The 21,443-nt window shown below is 46.8% G+C and overlaps 1 protein-coding gene across 1 annotated transcript in view; it reads right to left on the bottom strand.

Annotated features, from left to right (window-relative positions):
* The window catches only part of MROH1 (maestro heat like repeat family member 1), a 1,237,492-nt gene that overhangs the window by 393,428 nt on the left and 822,621 nt on the right, over positions 1 to 21,443 (bottom strand). The window contains exon 26 of the mRNA XM_069221041.1: positions 8,186 to 8,318. Coding sequence (XP_069077142.1) covers positions 8,186 to 8,318 — 133 coding nt within the window. The remainder of the gene's footprint in view (positions 1 to 8,185; positions 8,319 to 21,443) is intronic.

Below are 21,443 nucleotides of genomic sequence, written 5' to 3' on the forward strand. Positions count from 1 at the left end.
AGAACCTCTTGTATTTACCCGAATAGGTCTTATTTGTAGATAAGGCTGTGGTATGAGCTAAGATATGTATGCAGTTGCCTGGAATGTCTAAGTTAAGAAATTCAACGAACACAACAGCCAGGAAAACAATTTCAGAGATGCAGGTTTGTGATAAAGGATATGTCCCTAGCACCTATAACAGAGCTCTAAATACAATCCCAGTGCAATGGTTTGTTGTTCTGCTTAGATGCACACATTTCGAGAATCAGTATTGTCTCAGCCATGTTGGTGCAAATTATATGATCCTGCAAGGCTCTTGTTTAAGCTTGGTGATTACTCTGGAAATCAGGGAATGAGGAGAAAAGGTGTACTTAGGCAATCAAAAACATTCACTCCTGAGCCTGCCAGTGGATGCCTGCTCACATAATCCTGGCATTTCCTGTTTGTCTGTGTTTCAAAACGATAGACCTTTGGTTTCCACCATACATTTAACACCTTCCTGAGAAGATTGACGTTTAATTCCTATTCATGGCAGTTATGCTATGTCCTGCTCAAATAATCTGTGTGATCGTTCTCTGCTCCTGTGAGATGTTCTACTCTGAGTCAAACAGTTTGACCCAGCTCCAAAGAGCTTGGGCTTCTGCTGAGAGAATGTGGGATCTTGTGCCTCTCTGCTTGTTTATGTAAAACATCGTTAAGGTGTCGCCTGGATCAACACTTAAGAATGGCATATTTGAGAAGAACGTATTGCATGATTCTAGTATGTTTACATGTAAGCCCTTTTCTTGTGTGAGCCATATGCCCCAGCAGAGAGATCCTGAAGGTGGGCCCCCATACTTCCATCAAAACACCCATGGGTATTACAAAGTCGGTTGAAGTGGGGAAAATGATAGGCCTTCTTCTACATATTTTTCTGGGGTTCACTACTGGAAACAGCTTTTATTCTGGTTGCGATCGTTATGTGGCCACTCAAGGCTCCTGACATTTAATGCCATTGCTTGTCTAACTCTTTTGAATCTGGCACATCTTCACAAGACAGCCTGGAATTAGGCATGTGCAGGGTGACTCCATGCACAGGAAGCACATTAGCACATTCAATGAACCCTGAATTGCATTTGTTTTTACAGTTGACTTGCCAATGCTCTGGGGAGATGCCTGACAGTTTTACAACGTATATGCTTTTTTAGTGTGCATCTATCACAGCCCCTAGGAATTTTATCGGCTGCAAGTATGATTTGTCTTTATATATTGTGAGTCTTAGCACTTTTGAAAGCTTGGCACAAGCTTTGACTGATTTTTTGGGGACTGCAAGGACTGCACTGATGAAAATGTTATAAGCCAGTTGTCCCGGTATGGACTGATACCATCTGCTGGGAACCTGAGAAAATTTCAATGTTTGAGGCATTGATATATGGAAATACGCAATCTGGAGGTCCAGGGATGCCATAAATCTATTCTCCACAAGAAGCTGCAACAATTCCTTCACAATTACCATTCTGAATGTTTTCTAATGAAACATTGATCTGTTACAGGTTCAAAATGGGTCTCCATTCTCCTGAAGCATTTTTAATGAGGAAGAATCTGGAGTAGAAGCCTATGTTGTTTTAGACTGACTCCATTGCTCCTTTCCTTAGTATGATTCAAATTTCAGCTATGAGCAAACCTAGACTGTGTTTTACTTTGGGCGGTGTCAGCACAGTGCCCCGGAGGAACTTTAAGGTATGTTCATATTGAATGATGTTCTACATCCATTGTCTGTTTCAATTTTCGTTCATTCTCTGTAGAAACCACCGATTTTCCAACCTATGGGGTCGCAACTCCAAAATGTGGTAGCCAGTACGAGGGATCCTTCAATAATGGCATACTGTCTCTTACATTTTAGATTGTCCTCCTCTTTTGCAATTAGATTAAATTTTGCTAAAGGCCTGGTTAGGAATGGTTGTTAAGACTGATGTTAGTGTGGTGCCCAGTGGTGATAGAACTGTAAATGCAGTTGGTAGATGGAATATCTCTCAGGCTGATATGTCCCTTGATATGGCTGGGCTCTAGCTCCTCAAAAATGCTGCACCGCTGCTCAAAAAGAGATTGCTCCTAGTCAGTCTTGCCTCCTTAGTACTGATACCCCTCATAGTTGACTTAAACCTCAGTTACCAAAGTACATTGCGGAGTCAATGAGCACTACAGATGCTCTTTTACCTTCATGTAATATGGTCATAACGGCTTGATTCTTGTAATACAGGAAGAGTTCCTGATATGTAGTTGTATCTGGCCGCATTTGGGGCTAATAACGACCAAATAAAGCCAAAGCATTGGGTGCTCTATGAGGAACTGCTGCCACAGACCGAACCTTTATCCAGAAAACATCCCTTCTGTCACAGTCTCTGGGCCGTCTGTATTACTAAAGAACTCACTACTAGGCGGAATGGAGCACTGTTAGGAGCTTTACATTTCTTGTTCAGTCTGGTACGAACGCATCCAAGGTTGTAGTTTTTTCCTTTGAACTATTATTGGGTTAGCTTCAACTGACTTTCTAGGAGATTCCCTGAAGATGTACAGAAAGCAATCTGTTTCTCTGGATTGATACAGGGAGGTTGAATCTCTTAGATCCTCATTTGAACAAGGTATGAAACCTGGGGATGTCATCAGGTGTAAAGTCTATTGGATGTTCTGTGGTGTGTTCTGCTGTTGGGAGTAAATCATTTCACTGACACATCTAACCATGGAGAACTCTTTCAGCTGAGGTTATTTTTTAATTTGCTCTGAGAAAAATCCTCCAGTCACACTGTAGACAAGGGAAGAGATAGGGAACAAACAGAGGACAAGGAGTACAATAGTGAAGAAAGCCAATTAAGTTATACCGTAGTACCCTGCACTTTAAACTGTATTTTTATTTTGCAGGGTTAAAAGGGTGATGATTTTTTTTTTTTTTTTTTTTTTTTTTTTTTTTTAAATCAAAACAACTATATGTTAGAGACAATATCGAGCTTCAGATTCCTTACCTTTGAATTTTCCAGGCATCAGATTGTATCTGGAAACTCCTGCATGAGGAGTACCCCTATTCACCACTGGGTGGCTTCATTCGGTTCCGCACATCGTCTGCACTGTTGGCACCTAAAGTGACATCGCGGTCACCTATATAGGCGCCACCCAGGCTTGCAGATGTTAGTTACTTTTAATCACTTTCTAAGTCAGGAGCGCAGAGCCATGAAGTGAACTGACGAGTGGGTCTCCAAACTAGGGCCCTGAAATAAAAACAACCCTTGCCCTAGAAATCTGTCCGCAAAGCGGAGAGGTATGGGTCGGTTGGTAAGGAATCTGCAGCTAGATGTGGTATCTACCAGATAATGCATTACTGAAGATAAGTAAATTGTTTATCTGATAGAGACTTCTAGCTGCAGATTCATTACCTTTGAATAAATACCCAAGCCATACCATCCTGGCAGTAGGCTGCGGCCAAATGGCCAAATGGGCGAAATGCCTGTTACAGCGGACCTGACCATGCAGGGATGCTCACGTTGCTGCCTGGAAGATGTCCAGGACTGGAACTCTACGTGCTAACGCTGTGGTTATAGCTTTATCTCTGGTGGAATAGGCCTGCAAGCCCTCAGGAGGCTGCTTCTTAGCCAAGGCACAGCAGGTCTTAATACAGAGAACGACCCAAGTGAAATGGTTAGCTTCACCACTGCCAGACATTTCTTAGCTCCTACAAAGCCCAGAAAGAGTTGGTTGGCCACACTGAACTATTTTGTGCAGTCAAGGTAGAACAAAAGACTCTTTTTGGGTCCAGACGGTGGAGTTGCTCTCCTTCTTTAGAGGGATGAGGAGGAGCGTAAAAGGTGGGCAGGGTGACAAACTATCCTAAATGAAATGGGGTCACCACTTTTGGCAGGAAGGAGGCTCTGGTGTGAAGCACCACCATATCCGGAAATAAGATAGGGAGGCTTGAATGATAAAGCCTGCAGCTCACTCACCTCTTGACAGATGTTATCGCCACTAGAAAGGATGTCGATGGTAAGCAGCTGGGGAGAATAACCATGTAGTACCTAAAAGGGAGCACACAAAGTGAGCGAGAAACAAGTAAGATCCCACTGATTCGTGGTGAAGGGGGAAGCATATGTACAAGCCCTTTCAGAAACCAATGTACAATAGGGGACTTAAATAAAGAGGGTTGACCAGGAAGCCGCAAGAAGGCAGACAGAGCAGAGAGAGTGCCCAGAGCAGAGCCCTGCTGGGAAAGGGTAAGCATAAAGAGAAGGCAACCAGAAAGAGAGGCAGAAAGAGGGTCAATATTTTACAAATTTCTGCCAACAACAGATGCATACCGTTTTGGTGGAGGGCCGCCTGGCTGCCAAGATAACTTTGGGAGGAAGGTCAAAAGCTATCAACTGTCACAGCTTAATATCCACACAAGGAGGCAGAGAACTGACAGGTTTGTGTGGAGGACCCTCCCCTGCTGCTGTGACAGAAGATCCTCCTGAAGGGCCAGCCTGACTGGAGGATCTGGGCAGACGTGGTATGGGCTGAAAGGCATATAGGAGGCCAGAGCTCTGCTCGAGATGAAAAGCATCTCTGAGCAATAGCCACCTTGTAAACTCTAAAGCGCAATGCTGCTGACATTGTTCTCTTCGGAGGCAAACATTTCTAACCAAGGCTCTCCCCACTGCTGAAAAAGTCCTTGTGCCAACTCCAAATGGAGACACCACTCATGATCCGCTAGGCATCAATGGCTGAGTTCGTCTGCCTTGGTGTTCATAGAACCTAACAGGTGTTCAAACACCAGAGTTAAGCCATGCTGTTCCAGCCATGCCCAGAGACACAGGGACTCTTGACATGGTGTTCATGACCCACCCCACTCTACTTGTTGCAGTACCACATGGTGGTGGTGTTGTCCGTGAACACCTGTACTAACTTCCCCTTGACAGAGGGAAGAAATGCTTTTAATGCTAGCCATTCACCCGGAGCTCCAGCAAGTTTATGTGGAGTCCAGCTTCTGCTAGAGACCACAGTCTTCTGATCTCCACCTCTCCCAGATGGCCACCCGATCCCAGGAGTGACACATTTGTCACTAATGTCAGTTCTGTTTGGGGGAAGGGAGAGGAGTCTGCCTCTGACTGAATTGCAGTTTGTGAGCCAACACTGCAGGTCTTTTGAAGTTCCCTCCGAGATTTGGACAATGTCTGAGAGATTCCCCCGATGCTGAACACAATGGAACTTCAGGTCCCACTGCAGAGCCCATTTGTCTTCTGGCATGATTCACCAGCAAGATGCAGGTGGTCATGAGGCCCAACAGCCTCAGTCATTCTAACCAAAATACAGGATAGAGGCTGAAGCATAGGTATCATAACCTGAATATCCTGGACTCGCTGCTTGGGAGAATAAGCCCACAACTGCACTGTGACCAGGACAGCTCCAATGAAAGGGAGCATCTGAGAACGAGTCAGGTGTGACTTCGTCACATTTATGGTAAACCCAGCGAATGCAGGAGGTCCAGCATAGTCTGGAGGTGGGAGACAAGAGCGTGGAACGAGCACGCCTTCAAGAGCCATTCGTCGAGGTAGGGGGAAGACAAACCCCAGATGAGCTGCAACCACTGCTATCACCTTGGTGGACACTTGTGGTGCACTGGTAAGGCCAAAGGGGAGCAGAGTGAACTGAAAATGGTCGTGGTCTATCTTGAACCACAGGTAAGGCCTGTGGGCAAGGAGGATAGAGATGTGAAAATACACATCCTGCAAGTCCAACACTACCAGCCAGTCTCATGGTCTAGGGCAAACAAGACCTGAGCCAAAGTGAGCATCCTAAAATTCTCCTTTTTGAGGAAGAGATATACTGTTCACAGTTGTGAAATAGGGCCAAGCCCATTGTTCATTTTAGGAATCAGAAAGTAGCAAGAATAACAACCACTGCCTACTTCTGATATAAGAATCCTTACTATAGGCCAAGAGAGGTTCAACTTCCTCTCGGATCAAGGACAGATCCTCCGCCAGCTGTCCTTGTGTTTGCAGTATTGTGGGAGGGAAAGATTGGAAAGGGAGGGAGTAGCCCCTCTGAATGATCTGCAAGACGCTTTTGTCCGATGTAATGGACTGCCAGGAGATGATGTTGGACTCTCCCTCCAACTGGGCACCCCAGATCTTGCAGAAAAAAAACTAGGAGTACTTAGAGTCTGCAGCTGCTGGGGAATTTGTGGCGGACAACTTCTGGCTACCAGGCCTATGGGGTTGGAATGCACTGCATCCACGCCCTCGCACAGCTTGGGAAGCTTGCACAGGATGGTGGCTGGCATAGGGCTGGCGCGGTGGCACACGCCTTCAGTAGCCACAAAAGGCAGACTGGGGGCAAGGTGTCACTGAAAGGCCCAAGGACTTGGCTGCAGCCCGCGAGTCCTTGAAGCTCTACAGCGCCGAGTCTGCCTTCTCTCTGAAGAGACGAGGTCTGTCGTAGGGCATGCCCATAAGGTTGGCTTGGATATCTCTGGAAAAGCCAGATGTTCTCAGCCAGGTGTGGCGTCGTAAAGCCACCGTCGATGAAACCACTCTGTCCATCGAGTCAGTCATAACCAGACCACACCTAATGGTCAACTTTGCTGCATCCCTCCAGTTTTTCACTGCTTGGGAGAGGATGGCCTGAGCCTCCTCCGGGACCTGAGGCAGCACTTGTGCAACTGTATCCCTTAGAGTATGAGAATAGCAGCCCAAAAGGAATGCAGTGTTTACCGACCGCAATGTCAGGCTGGTGGAAGAAAACATTTTTGTCCCAAGTGTGCCCAGCCACTTGGATTTCCTGTTCAGGGAAGCGACAGGGAATGTGCCATAGGAAGCTGAGCCTTGGACTACCAAGATCTCCAGGGTGGGGTGCTGGGTGAGGAAATTAGGATCACATAGGGCAGGGCGATGGCAGCAGGCAATTGTCTGTGCTGGGCTTGGACCAAGTTCCAAGAAGGATATTGGTCAGTGCTTCATTAAAGGGCAATAGGGGTTCGGGTGAGGAAACCCCAGGCTTAAGCACTTCAATCAAGATGTTAGTCTAGACCACCACTGAGGGAAGTTTGACGTCAAGAACCTCCGCTGCCCACTTCACCACCATTGTGTAAGATGCTCCCTCCTTCAGAGTCATGTTAGATGGAGAGAGCAAACCAGTATCTGGAAAGGTGTCCAGTCCACTGGCATCCCCTAGTTCCTCATACCAGTCCAAAGTTTCACTAGAGTTGTACAACTGGTATTCTAAAGGGTCCCGTGACCCTTCCAACTCTCCCATTATGCCTGGCTGCTCCACAAAACGCTCAGGCAACGACTTTGAGCAACTGGGCTCTGTCGGCACAGAGTGGAATTTTGGTAACGGAACCATGCCTGGAACGCCGATGTTCCACACTCGTTGCGTCAGCCGATGGATGAGGTGAAGTCGAAGTCAATTTAGTCTTCTTCTTGTGTCTCTTCCTAGAGTGTCCCTGGATCTTGAGTGTAACAAACACAACTTAGGGCTCCTGGAGCAGTACAACCTTCTCAATCCAGATGGAGACCTTCTAGGAGTTGTGCTAGATGGTGTTGACTGCAAGACAGCAAGCAGCTTTAGGGACTGCTCCCTCAAAGCTTTCGGCACTATGGGCCAGCAGTCCAAGCATGACTTCTTTGTGGTCGTGCTCAAGACAACACAAGCACACTAGGTGTGGGTCCATTACTGACATGGCGCGGTGACAGGCCTCACCCAGGTTAAACCCTACCTTCCTAGATGACATTCGACACTTCACACAAAAAAATACAAAACATTTAAAAAAAGCCTGTCAATGAGAGACATAGGGGTAGCTTTTCTCCAGATCTGCAGACCGATTTCTAGGTCTAGGGTTACTTCCCTTCCTGGGCCCTAATTTGGACACACAATCAACAGTTCACTTCCTGGTTCTTCTCTGCTGGCGGGGAAAGTCATGAAAAGTAACTGATCTCCACGCGCCTGGGTGGTGCCTATACAGGTGACTGTGATGTCACTTCTGCTGCCAACGATGCTGTGTGGAACCAAACTCAGCCAGCCAACAGCGCACAGGGGTACTGCTCATGCAAAAGTTTCCGAATCCAGTCTGATGCCTGGGAAACTGAAAGGTAAAGAATCTGCATACAGAAGTCTCTATCAGATATAGAGAAATAAGACCACAATTTTTAATACTTTTTATAGCATGTAGGTAAATTGACAGTCAGTAAGTATGAAGTATTACCTCCTTGGCTAAATTGTTCAGGCTTCCTTCTTTCTCCTTCATGGGTTCAGAAGGTGGCAGAGAAAACACACAGTTAATGGAAGTGCTGATCAGGTTATACTTCTCTTGCTCACTTAATGGCGGCTCCAGTTTTCTGACACATATATTTAGGAAGAAAATGTTTTTGTTGCTATAAACATGCTGTGTTCCACTTAAAACCACTGCCATTTGCCTCAAAGAAAATAAAATGTTCTACTCACCAGATTACTTAAGATTTGACTACTAGTGTCTATACCGAAATCCAAGCTCTAGACTATGCTGATCAAGGTAGCATGGTAAATATCCAGTTCTTCGGGAGGGAGCTCGAATGCAGTCAACTGCCTCTACTCAATCTCTATGCATGAGGGTGTATAGAATGCTTGCCCCTGCGCTACGGATGCCACAGAAAACCCTCCCAAAGCAGTTTAATCGGAGGACAGATACTCATGCCCAAAAGATCAGGGTACCACACACTCCTAAGCTCAATCCAGAGCCGCAAAGATGATTTGGGACTGGTCATTCCTGATCTTCAGAACTTAAGGAGGAGAGGCAAATATGGGAAGGCATACAGGGGTCTCGTGCTCCACTCTAGGCAGAATGCCTCTCTTGAAGAGAGAGCCTTCTTGGAGACTCCAGTGAACAAAATTACTCACATTGCATTCTCAAGAAAATCAAAATAGTGGTGAAGAAGTGGGGATTAATTATATCTAGGATTGTTTTATTGCAGTGAAAGTTGTGGATATAAATAATCGCCACTTCTTCACCAAGTTTTTGATTTTCGTGTGTATGGCCCAGATGGGTGGGGTCATATGGACAAGCCCCTGCTTTTCTGACATTCTTAGCAGTGGTGAAAAGACTGAACTAGTGACCTCCCTGTAGCTGGAAGGCGCCCTGCACCAGCTCCTGGTTTAACTGCCATTCGTAAATCGCTAGGTGACGCCACATTAGTTTGTTTACTCGGGTGTCTAATGATTGCCCCCTAGATGGTGCATGACCAGGGACATGCCTGGATGAATCAGCCGGTTCCAGAGATGCAGGGCCTCCTGGCACAGGAGCCAGGAATCCACCCAAATTGCTTTGTTGCAATACGACAAGGCAGTCGTCTTGTCCTTAAGAACCGGAACCAGCCTTCGTTTTCTACAGGAGGAAGGCTTTCAATGTCTACCTAAACAATCAGTAGTGTCCAGTCCTGATCAGAGGATATATTTTGCAGCATCCTGGCACTCTTGAAAAGTCTGCACCAGATTGGCACGTTATTTCTCTGGGACTACAAGCAAGATCTCAGAAACCATGTCCCATAGTGTGTGGGAATACCTACTCGGCAACAGCTGTCACTGACTGAGAAGGATTAGGATGGCTGAGGAGAGCATCACTTTCCAGAATGCCATAGTTTTACTGTTTGATGGGGGAAGGCTGGGGGGTGGTGTTGGTCTTAGGTGATGCATTGGGATTGCTTCTGCTGGTCAATGCCTGAACTACCAGACTCTCATGTGCTGATCCATCAAACCCTTGGTGAGGCATCGAAAAGGGTAAAACGTTTAGGGACACTGATTTGCGGAGAACTATGTTAGTAAAGCAGAATTACCTGGAGAATGCCTGTGGCGTTGGGCTCCATGTCAATTTACCGGCAAGAGCAATGCTTAGCCCAGGTACCCATTAAGTAAGGGCTTTGTTGAATGGCAATAAGGGCTCGGACAAAGTTTGCCCAGGCAGCAAAAAAATCACTCAAGACATTTTTTACTTCAATAGGTGGTATATGTAAGTCTAGGACTTCTGTTGCACATTGCTGTCTCTTCCATTGATGATCAGGGAAACACAACCCATTATCAGGGGAAATGTCCAACCCACTGACCTCTTGCAGGTGAATACAAAAATAGTCGTCTTCATTGTGTGGGGGTAATTAATCCCCATCATCATTGAAAGCTGGTTCATGTGATCAGAGTTAGAATAAACGGGGCATCGGAACTGTTGTTCATGACAATAGTAACAGCGTCCTCCTCTGGCAGTGGGGCAGGCGTTGGCATCACAAGAACGGTGTGGTTCTTGGTGCATGATCTGGAGTCTGGATTGGAGTTGGAGCTGAACCCAAATGCGTTTAGAAGACACAGAAGGTGCTGAGGACAGACCCATCAGCAGCAATCCAATTGGGGGAGGGGGGGCAAAGGCACACCACAGCGAACTGGAAAAGTTCCAAAGATTCAAATATCAGATACAGAATTGGCTCATTGGCAAGGATTTAGTCCAAGTTCGAAGCACCTAAGAAGTTCGCAATTTCTAAGGAAGAGAGTGGCAACACCACAACGGGTCTTGTTTGGCCTTCTTGTGTTTCCTCTTCAACTCTGACTTACGTGAAGATTTGGACCACAACAATTACCTGTCACAGCGACTTAGAGATGAAACTGGACTTACGTGACTTCTTTTGATGCTGGCTTTGTACTCCCGAATTGCCTTCATAATCTAAGGGCTCAATCCGGGGATGACATGGAGTCGTGGCTCAAGCTCAAAACTCAGAGACATCTCATGTGGCTCTGTTACACAAGACATCTTTTTATCTTTTTTTTTTTTTTTTTTTAATACTACAAAACAAGAACGAGAACTGATGAGAAAAAGTTGTGCATATGAAGGGATGGCAAGAAAGAAACTGATACCAGCGTGCAGAGATAGCGTTCATATGCGGCTCTGACCATAACTTCCAGGGTGGAGGCAGAATTATCAAGCAGCAGCGGGGAAGGAAGTCTATGATGGTTTGTACTAGGATACACTTCAAATATCAGACTCTTCCCTTAGGGGCTGCTGATAGGATGGATAAAGTGGATGTGTAAGGAGTTGCTGACTGTGGAGGGGTAGCTTTTGCTGACTGATCTAGGCCTGTTTACAGGTACCAATTTATCTGCAATAAGCCAAGACTCGGAATGCCGCTGGTTGCGGTTAACGTAATTGTGCAAGTGTACAATTCTGTTATGATGATGTAACCTGGACTGATATCATGCAAGATTTTTTGTCTTTGCTCTCAAATTTCAATAAGGTTATTAACAACAAAAAAAACAAATCTTCCAGGTTGGAGCAAGGTCAATGAAGAGGGGCATATTGCCACCTACATGCGTGAGGGGGCTAAGCTCTAAAAATCTTCCAGATCCGATCTACCACCAAGTGATGTTCCCATGGTGAGTATAGCTAGAGAAAGGTTTTCCACATCCAAACTTGTGCCTGGGGAGTACTCGAAGGTGAGGAATCTGCAGTTAATCAACAGAAAGAATTGACAGTAACTTTAGCAATGTTGCAGGCATTGTATTGCACTGCCACAATGAAATTGATTACACTTCTTACAGAACCATTCACACACAGTTTACCAAAATGACTAATGAGGGATGTTCTATAAGACATAGCTATTCATATTTACAGCTGTGAAGTCATCCAGGTCCTTATTGATCTGTAACATCCCTAAAGAATTGTAAAAGTAGCAGGGCAAGATAGGTGATTCAAAAGGACTTTAAGTCAACAGTGCTAAGACTCCAGTCCTGATTCTAGGCCCACTCCATCTGTAAACAAACTGACTATATTTGCCTAGTTCGAACCTTGTTTTCAGAGAAACTATTCCGATCAAATCAATGTCATAAATTTACGTGCCCTGTTATGCTGATATCAGTCTTAACACTCGTATTTGACTAGTGCTCATATCATTTATCCACCAATGAAAATAGCTCAAAAAAACTTGTTACTTACCTTTAGTAATGTCGTTGCTACCAGAGACTACAATTTCAGATTCCTCACCTTGTAAATTTCCCCAGGCAACAGACTCTTCTGCCATTCTCTTGTGAGTCAACAGGTGGATTTGTCAGCTCTGCATCAAATCCGTTCCACTACAGTTATGACATCGGGCCCTCATAAATGTGCAACATCATCGTGCCGACATCAGTTTCTTTCTGATCTGTCTGTGCAGTCAGACAAAGAGTCATGGAAATGAGGTAGTGCAGAGTACAGCTCTTCTAGAGTTGGCTTCTTATTAACGGAAAATAGGAGTCCATTCCATATAATGGGAAGGATTTAGGGTTGGTGAGAAATCTGCGGTTAGAAAGAGTCTAAAACACAAAAGGTGTTAGTTATCGAAGGTAAGTAACTGGCACTTCCGATAGAGACTTAACAGCAGATTCCTCATCTTGTGAATACATACCAAAGCAGTACACCTCTGGCTGAGACCAGAAAATCCTATAGGACAGATTAGGCAAAGTGCCCATCTGACCTGACTAACCAGGCAGTAATGCTTTGTGAATGAGTGTGGAAGAAACCTACGTCACCGCCATGCAAATGTCCAGAACTGATATACTGCACTAGTGCAGTGGTTACAGTCCTCGCTCTAGTGGAGTGAACAGGTAAGCTTTCTGGGGGCTGTTTCTTGGCTGGCCCATAGCAGATCCTAATGCCTAACAATTCATCTAGAAATGGTCCTCTTTTGTACAGCGTTGCCCTATTTAGCCCCAGAGAAGCCGACCAAAAAGTTGATCATCAACTGTGCTTCGGTAAACATAGAAGGTAAGTGCTCTTCTACGGTCAAGATTGTGGAATCATTCTTCCTTCTTGGAGGGATGAGGCAGTGCATAAAAAGCCAACAAAGTGATGGAATGCCCTCTGTGGAAGGGTGGAGTGCCACTTTTCCCTGGAGAACAAATTTTTCAGGAAGAAAGATGTATATAGTGGAACATTCGACAAAGCAAGCATGGCCCATGTCATTTCAAGAAGAAGTGCCATCTTAATAGGGGGCGAAGTGGCCAACTGTGCATAGGTTTGAAGGGAATGCACATCAGGTAAGTGAGCAATAAATTAAGGTTCCACTGTGGCATTACAAACGATAATGGCTAATATACAAATAAGAGTCTATATCTGCATTTTTTTTATTTTTTTTAAACCAAACTTTGATAGACGATTCTTCGCTTCAATCACTAATGCACCTCCGCCTCTAAAACGTCCATGGCCAAATGTGGCCCTACAGCCCTGTGCGCGCTTGCTCAGTGTCAATCCAAAACACGTGACAGCACCTCCTGCAACTCTAGTGACTGGGCAGTTCCCACAGCTGCAGGAATTCAAATATGAGCTGCAGGCAAGGAAATCCTACCTCTGGGACCATGCAGACCGGGTAGGTGATGTGGTCGATCTCACAAAACGAGATGCAAGTAAAGTGGTTTATTTGTTCTTTGCATAACTGATAGGCATATAATTACTCAAGAGGATACTTTTGTGGTTATGAATAGCTATGGTAGGTCAAAGTTCTCATGAGTCCTAAGAGGCCCGATTAGAGAGGGGTTGGGTAAGCGATACTGAAACGTAATTTTTGCTTGCTTTTGTTGATTCACATGTTGTTCCCTGCACTCACTATATGTTTTACAAATGCGTGTGTGTGTGTGTGTGTGCGCGCGTGTGTGTGTGTGCGTGTGTGTGTGTGTATCTGTCTTACCAAATGATTGCTCCACACTGGTGCGTGCAAACATTTTTCGTCACGTTAAGTTAAAATGTTCTTGTAATGATTATTAGTTTAGCGACTCCTTTCAGGCCAGATCTTCGAGGATCAACACATTGTATAGATATAAAATCTGAACTATTGACTCACTAATAATAGTGATATAATCACTGGGGTCACTACATAGATACAGAATACACCCCCCACCCCCCAAATTGTAGATTAGGTAATTTGGACCTGAAATATTGCCATTGAGCCTTTGAGATACACTACACAACAATCACTTCAACCTCTTACACAGAGGTACATTATTTCCCTTTATGTTCCCACCTCTTTCTTTAACTTTAGACAGGGGCCGTTTGAATAAAGCAGTTTTAAGGGATTCCTAGTTAATTTTATATTGTTCAATTTTACCAATCTACATTTCTAGTCATTACTGGGTGTTCAGGGGGATTCCTAGTTCTACACAGCAAATTCGGGAAAGATTCAGGGGCCCTTGGGACATTGCAGCACCGGCCTATTGAGGAGTTAGCCCAACAATGAAGCATGCTACCAGGAGGGGACGGGCCAGGGCTCTTGCCCACCTATTTTGTATATCCCTTCTAGTCTGAGATAGTTTAGGTTACACAACTGGTGTCAACCTGAACTCTATTAAGGAACAGCACATTTTTTGATAAAGATTATAGATGTGGGAGTGTATGTGCTGGACCTTGATTACACCCTTGATTACACCCACTCCCCCCCGCCTTTTTTTTTTTTTTTTTAAATTTGTCAGAGGATATTCTAAGGCTGATGAATCTGCGCTGAGAGGTACCCAGCAGAAACAAAATTGTTGGACTGAGGTTCTGCCAATATTATGGCATGCGAGTTACATACCCTTCCTCGCTCGACTAAGTTAGCCATACTGCTAGACAACAGACACGAAAAGAATATTCTTCCACCTTACTCAGAACACATACTAATGATGCCTAAATACACCACAAAACTCTTCCACTCTGCCACACATGTGCAACTCATTTATGCTATGAACGATTAGATGTCCCTATCTGAATGGATTTGGAGTATGTTTATTATTTTAATTGCAAGTAATAACCTCAGGGACAAAGATCCATACCCTCAGACAGCAAATAAAATATAAAGTGTTTCTTACCTTAGGCAACACTCATTCTGACTGATAAGTGACGAGCTGAGGTGCATATAAACACCACCCATGCGTGTTAAACTTAGCTGCTTTCTTAAGTTTTCCACACCCTCGGTGTAGAAAAGTACCCTCCTTCTTGGCATGGTTACCCCCTTTTCTGCCTGATGTCCATGTGTTTGACTGTGTTAACTAAGATCCTGCTAACCAGGAACCTAGTGATTATGCTCTCTCCCAAAAGTCTGTATTTCACCCACAATTGCCATACTGGTGCCCCCTTATATGTCCCTAGTATATGTATGTAGGTACCCAGGGCACTGGGGTTCCAGGTGGTCCCTATGGGCTGCAGCATATATTTTGCCACCCATAGGGAGCCAAAGCAAAGGGTTCTGCAGGACTGTCATTGCAGCCTACGTGAAAAGGTGCAAACACCCTTTCACTGCCACTTTGCACTGCACCAGAGCATTTAAAAGTTACCCCTATGGAATGCCTTCTAGCCCAGAGGGCAGGGTGCAAAGTATCTATGTGTTGAGGGCACCCCTGCACTAGCAGAAGTTCCCCCAAGAACTCCAGGCCCATTTTCCCAGACTTCATGAGTGCGGAGACGCCATTTTACGGGTGTACTGGACATAGGTCAATACCTATGTCCAGCTACATAATGCTAACTCCAAACATAGGCATGTTTGGTATCAAACATGTTGGAATCGTACCCCAATGCTTTGGCAAGCATTGGTTGTATGATTCCAGGCACTCTGGGGGCTCCTTAGAGGACCCCCAGTATTGCCATTACAGCCTTCTGAGGGTTTCTAGGCAGCCCACCTCCCAGACATGCTTCTGCCCTCCTATTACTTGAGAAGCTCAAGCCCAGTAAGGTAGAACAATGGATTTCCTTTGGTAGAGGGGTGTTACACCCTCTCCCTTTGGAAATAGGTGTTACAGGCTTGGGAGGGGTAGCCTCCTCAAGCCACTGGCAATGCTCTGAAGGAAACATTTGGTGCCCTCCTTGAATAAACCAGGCTACACTGCTCCTGGCGGGAAACTGGACAAAGGAAACGGGAGTGACCACTCCCCTGTCCATCAGCACCCCAGGGGTGGTGCTCAGAGCTCCTTCAAAGGGTCCCTGGGTTTTACCATCTTGGATTCAAGGTTTGCAGGGAACTCTGGGAACATCTGAGTGGGCAGTGCCAGCAGGTGACGTCAGAGCCTCCTCCTGATAGGTGGTCACCCAGCTAGATGACCAATCCCCCTTTTCAGGGCTATTTAAGGTCTCTCGCTTGGTGGTTCCTCAGATTTGGGTCGCAAGACTCCAGTAGGATTCCACAGCACCCTCCACTTCGCCTTCTGACTGAAGAAACTACATGGGGTAAGAGCCTTTGTGCTCTCTGAGGCAGAAACAAAGCCTGCACTGGGTGGAGGTGCTTCACACCTCCCCCTGCAGGAACTGTAACACCTAGCCGTGAGCCTCAAAGGCTCAGGCTTCGTGTTACAATGCCCCAGGGCACTCCAGCTAGTGTAGATGCCCGCCCCCAGGCACATCCCCCACTTTGGCGGCAAGACCGGAGAGAAAATGAGAAAAACAAGGAGTAGTCATCCCCTCAGCCAGGTCATCCCCTTAGGTGACCAGAGCTGAAGAGACCCCCTCCTTGAGAAATCCTCCATCTTGTTTTGGAGGATTTAGCCCAGCAGGGATAGGGATGTGCCTCCTCCCCAAAGGGAGAAGGCACAAGGAGGGTGTAGCCACCCTCAGGGACAGTAGCCATTGGCTACTGCCCTTTAGCCCTAACACACCCCTGAATTTCGTATTTAGGAGCGACCCAGAACCCAGGAGATCAAATTCCTGACGACCTACAACAAGAAGGACTGCTGACCTGAAAGCCCTGCAGAGACGACAAATGACTTGGCCCCAGCCCTACCGGCCTGTCTCCAGACTCAAAGAATCTGCACAGCGACGCATCCAGCGGGACCAGCGACCTCTGAGGACTCAAAGGACTGCCCTGCAACCAAAGGACCAAGAAACTCCAGTGGACAGCTGCTCTGTCCAAAACAGCAATGGAGAAACCATCTTTAAAGGGACTCCAGCCTCACTCTGGAAGCGTTAGTCCCCAACACTCTTGCCCCGACGCCCCTGGCTCGTGTCCAGAAGAACCAACACTGCAGAGAGGACCCCCAGGCAACTCCAATGACGTGGACACCCTGAGACGACCTTCCTGCACCCACACAGCTACGCCTGCAGAGAGAACCCAGAAGCTCCCTCTAACCGCGACTGCCCAGTAACAAAGAACCCGACGCCTGGGAGAAGCACTGCACCTGCAGCCTCCAGGCCTGAGAGAAACCAACTACTGGTGCAGGAGTGACCAGCAGGTGGCCCTCATCTTTGCCCAGGCAGTGGCTGGCCCAAGAAGCCCCCCTGTGCCCTGCCTGCATCACCAGAGTGACCCCCGGGTCCCTCCATTGTTGTCAACGCAAACCCGACACCTACTTTGCACACTGCACCCGGCCACCCCTGCGCCGCTGAGGGTGTATTTTGTGTGCCTGTTTGGGACCCACCCCCAGTGCTCTAAAAAAAAAAAAAAAAAACCTGGCCTGCTCACAGAGGACGCAGGTACTTACCTGCTAGCAGACTGGAACCGGAGCACCCCTGGTCTCCATAGGTGCCTATGCTATTTGGGCCCTACTTTGACCTCTCCAGCTGACTGGCCCTGTGTTGCTGGTGCTGGCTGTTTGGGGTTGACTTGAACCCCCAACGGTGGGCTGCCTATGCTCTGGAGACTGAACTTGTAAGTGCTTTACTTACCTGAAAAACTAACTTCCTTACCTCGCCCAGGAACTGTTTATTTTTGCAGTGTCCACTTTTTAAATAGCTTATTGCCATTTTTGCCACAACTGTGTATATTACTGTTTTAATTCAAAGTTCCAAATTTAACTATGCCAAGTAACTTACAATGTATGTACTTACCTGAGTTCTGAATCTTGTGGTTCTAACATAAATTAAGAAAATAATATTTTTCTATATAAAAACCTATTGGCCTGGAGTTAAGTCTTTGAGTGTGTTTTCTCATTTATTGCCTGTGGGTGTACAACAAATGCTTAACACTACCCTCTGATAAGCCTACTGCTCGACCACACTACCACAAAATAGAGCATTAATATTATCAAATTTTGCCACTATTAACCTCTAAGGGGAACCCTTGGGTTCTGTGCACTCTCTCACTTTGAGATGGTACATACAAAGCCAACTTCCTACACCCCTTCTTTTGCAGGTGCTCTTCTTCCAGAATCCACCTTTGGTTTCTTCTAGACTGGTCCTGTTATTGCACAAAGCAACATCACAAAACAAAATAAAATGATGGACGTCGTATTGAAACTTTTCAAACACCCACCCCCAGTCACAGATCTGGGTTTAATCCATTGTTATTTTCCTTGCCACGTCACCCCAGTTTGGACCAGCCATATACAAATTACAGTCTTGACCCTGTTCCCCATGGGAACAGTCCAGCCCGAACTGCTAGGCCAGGTCCTCCCTGGACAGGAAACAAGCATCCTGGGACCGGTTTCAGGGTACCAGCCTTCATCAGCCAGGCTAGCTTGAATCCAGTGGCGCAGCGAGCAAGGGACCCACGTCTGGGCATACCCCTGCCACTTAGGGCGCACAAAGCAACATCACAAAACAAAATAAAATGATGGACGGAGTGTTGAAACTTTTCAAACACTCACCCCCCAGTCACAATCCATTTTCTAAGTCCTCCTGTTAGTCCTTGGGAAGACCAGATACTTACCTCTGCTCTCCTGGTCGCTAGGGGTCACCTCTTTGGGTTCCTAGCTCTTCCAGCTTCCCTCTAGCAACTCCATATTCCTGGGTGGGGACCTTCGCTTTTCACAATTTTAGTATATGGTTTGGTCCTCCACTAGGGTCCTAACTATTTTTGATTAATTCTTGCCAATCCTTGTTGTTTCGTGTGCCAATACTAATTATTATTGTGTTTGTACTTCCCCTTCAGTTGGGAGACTGTCTATAAGTAAACCTAGTGTTGTGTTACTATAACAAAGTACCTTTACGTTTGAAACACCATGTGGTTCTTTCGTGAGTTTAAGTGCTGTGTGGCTGTAGTGGTACTGCATAAACTTTGCATCTCTCCTAGATACGTCTTTACTGCTCATCCTGTTACCTCTTGAGAGCCCTGGCTTTCTAGACACTGCATACATCCACTAGTAGGGGCTGCTTGGACCTGGTATAAAGCGCCAACACCATAGGTGTCTACCACACACCAGGCCCGCTTCCTACATCTTCCATCTTTAACTGCTTGTCCTCTGGGACCCGAGGCAGCTCCTGTGCCGCCGTACACCATAGAGTATGGGAAAAACGGCCCAACAAGCATGAGGCGTTTACAGACCTCAGTGCCAGGCTGGAGGAAGAGAACATCTTCTTCCTGAACTGGTCCAGTCTCTTGGATTCCCTATGCGGGGGAGCGGAATGGAAGGAGTCCATGGGAGGTGTACGCTTGGACCACCAACCTTTCTGGGGTGGGGTGGGGTGTTGAGTGACAAAGCTAGAGCTGGGCGATGGCGGCGGCCAGGTGCCCTGTTGACAGGCACCCCTGTTCTGGGTGTTGACCACGTCCCCAGCAGGAAATCAGTCTGGGCTTCATTAAAGGGTAACATTGGTTCAGATGTGGAAACCTCTGGCTGAAGCACCTTCAGCAGGAGGTTAGTGCTGTCCGGCTCCGTAGGCAGATCTAGGTCCAAGACTTCTGCTGTTCTACGCAACACTATTGCATATGATGCTCCCTCCCCCATAGCCATGGTAGGAGGTGACAGCATAACAGTATCTGGAAACGTATCCAGTCCACTGGCCTCTCCTAACTCCTCATACTAGTCCATTGGCTCCAATTGGGTCTTCAGAGGGTTCCGAGTCAGCCCTGGCAATGGTTCAGCTGAACCATGCCTGGCACAAAGATGTTTTGAACTCTCCTCATCTGCTGACACGTAAGGTGAACCCGAAGTCTACTTGGACTTCTTCTTCTTGTGCCTCTTCCTCGAGTGCCTGAAGGACCTCAAGTGGGGCTCCTGGAGCAGTCCTATGCCCTCTTCCCGACCGGGACCGTGACCTCAGATGAGTTGCGCCGGCCGATGTGGATTGCCAGGCCGCCATTAGCTTCAGGGACTACTCCCTAAAAGCTTTCAGAGCCATGGCCTGGCAGTCGGAACATGACTTTGCGTCGTGGTCTTGATCTAGGCACCAGATACATACCCGATGGGGGTCCATCACCGACAAGGTGCAGTGGCAGGTGCCTCATGGCTTGAACCCTGTCTTTCTTGATGTCATCCCTGTACCGACAAAAAAGAAAAAAAACTTAACAAAAGGGTTGAAAAAGGCCTTTCAGAAACAGAGGGCAGCTCAAGTCCAGGTTTGCGTTTTCACTGACGCAGAAGGAAAAGAACTGACGTACACATGCCTGGGTAGTGGCTTTATAGGTGGCCGAGAAATCATAGACAGCTCCAACGCTGCAGACAAAGACATGCAGAACCGAACAACATCACCCGACAGTGCATGAAAGGGTATTGCTCTGCAAAAGTTTCAGATTCCAAGCGGACGCCAGGAAATTCTAATGTAAGGAATCTGCAGCTAGAAGTCTCTATCTGATAGCAGACACCAAAGAACACCCCTGCATCCGTCGCACCTGGGCTTTGGTGAAGAGGACCAAACGTGCACCAGTAGTAAAGTGCCCTCTTTTTGGCATGGTTACCCCCACTTTGTGCCTGCTATCAAGTGTGCTTAGACTGTCTCACTGGGATCCTGCTAACCAGGACCCCAGTGATTGTGCTCTTTCCCTCCAAATTTGGTTGCCTAGGACCTTTGTGCACTCCACAATTGGCATACTTATGCCCCCTTAGAAGTCCCCAGTATATGGTACTTGGGTACCCAGGACATTGGGACGCCAGGGGTCCCCCATGGCAGCCCAGACAAAATGCGTCTGCAGGCCTCCACTGCAGCAAGCATGACAAGGTGCATACACACTTTCACCACAGGTCACTGTCAGTCACCCCTATGGTAGGCCGTCCTAGCCCAGAGGACAGGCTGCAGGTCCCTGTGTGTGAGGGCACCCATGCATGTGTAGAGGTGCTGCTACGAACCCCAGTTCTATTGCACAGGACTTCGTAAGTGCGGGGAAGCCGTTTTACCCATGTACTGGACACAGATCACTACCTGTGTCCAGCTACATAATGTTAACTTGGAATCTGGACATGTTTGGTATCAAATATGTCGAAATCATGCCCCAATACGAATGCCAGTATTGGTTGTATGATTGCTTGTACTCTGGGGAGCTCCTCAGAGGACCCCCTCCTCGGTATCTCTCCTGCCAGTCTTCTAGGGACTTCCAGGCAGCTTGCGCTGCTGCCGCCCCTCAGACAGGTTTCTGCCCTCCTACTGCTTGACCAGCTCAAGCAGGGGAAGACTGAACAAAGGATTTCCTGTGGGAGAGGGGATGCAACACCCTCTCCCTTGAAAATAGGTGTTTAAAGACTGGGAGGGGTAGCCTCCCCCAAGCCAGTGGTTTGCTTTGAAGGGCACATTTGGTGCCCTCCTTGCATACACCGGATTGCACCAGTCCAGGGACCCCAGTTTCCTGCTCTGGCATGAAACTGAGCAA

Source organism: Pleurodeles waltl, chromosome 2_2 (assembly GCF_031143425.1).
Source record: "Pleurodeles waltl isolate 20211129_DDA chromosome 2_2, aPleWal1.hap1.20221129, whole genome shotgun sequence".
Classification (NCBI taxonomy): domain Eukaryota; kingdom Metazoa; phylum Chordata; class Amphibia; order Caudata; family Salamandridae; genus Pleurodeles; species Pleurodeles waltl.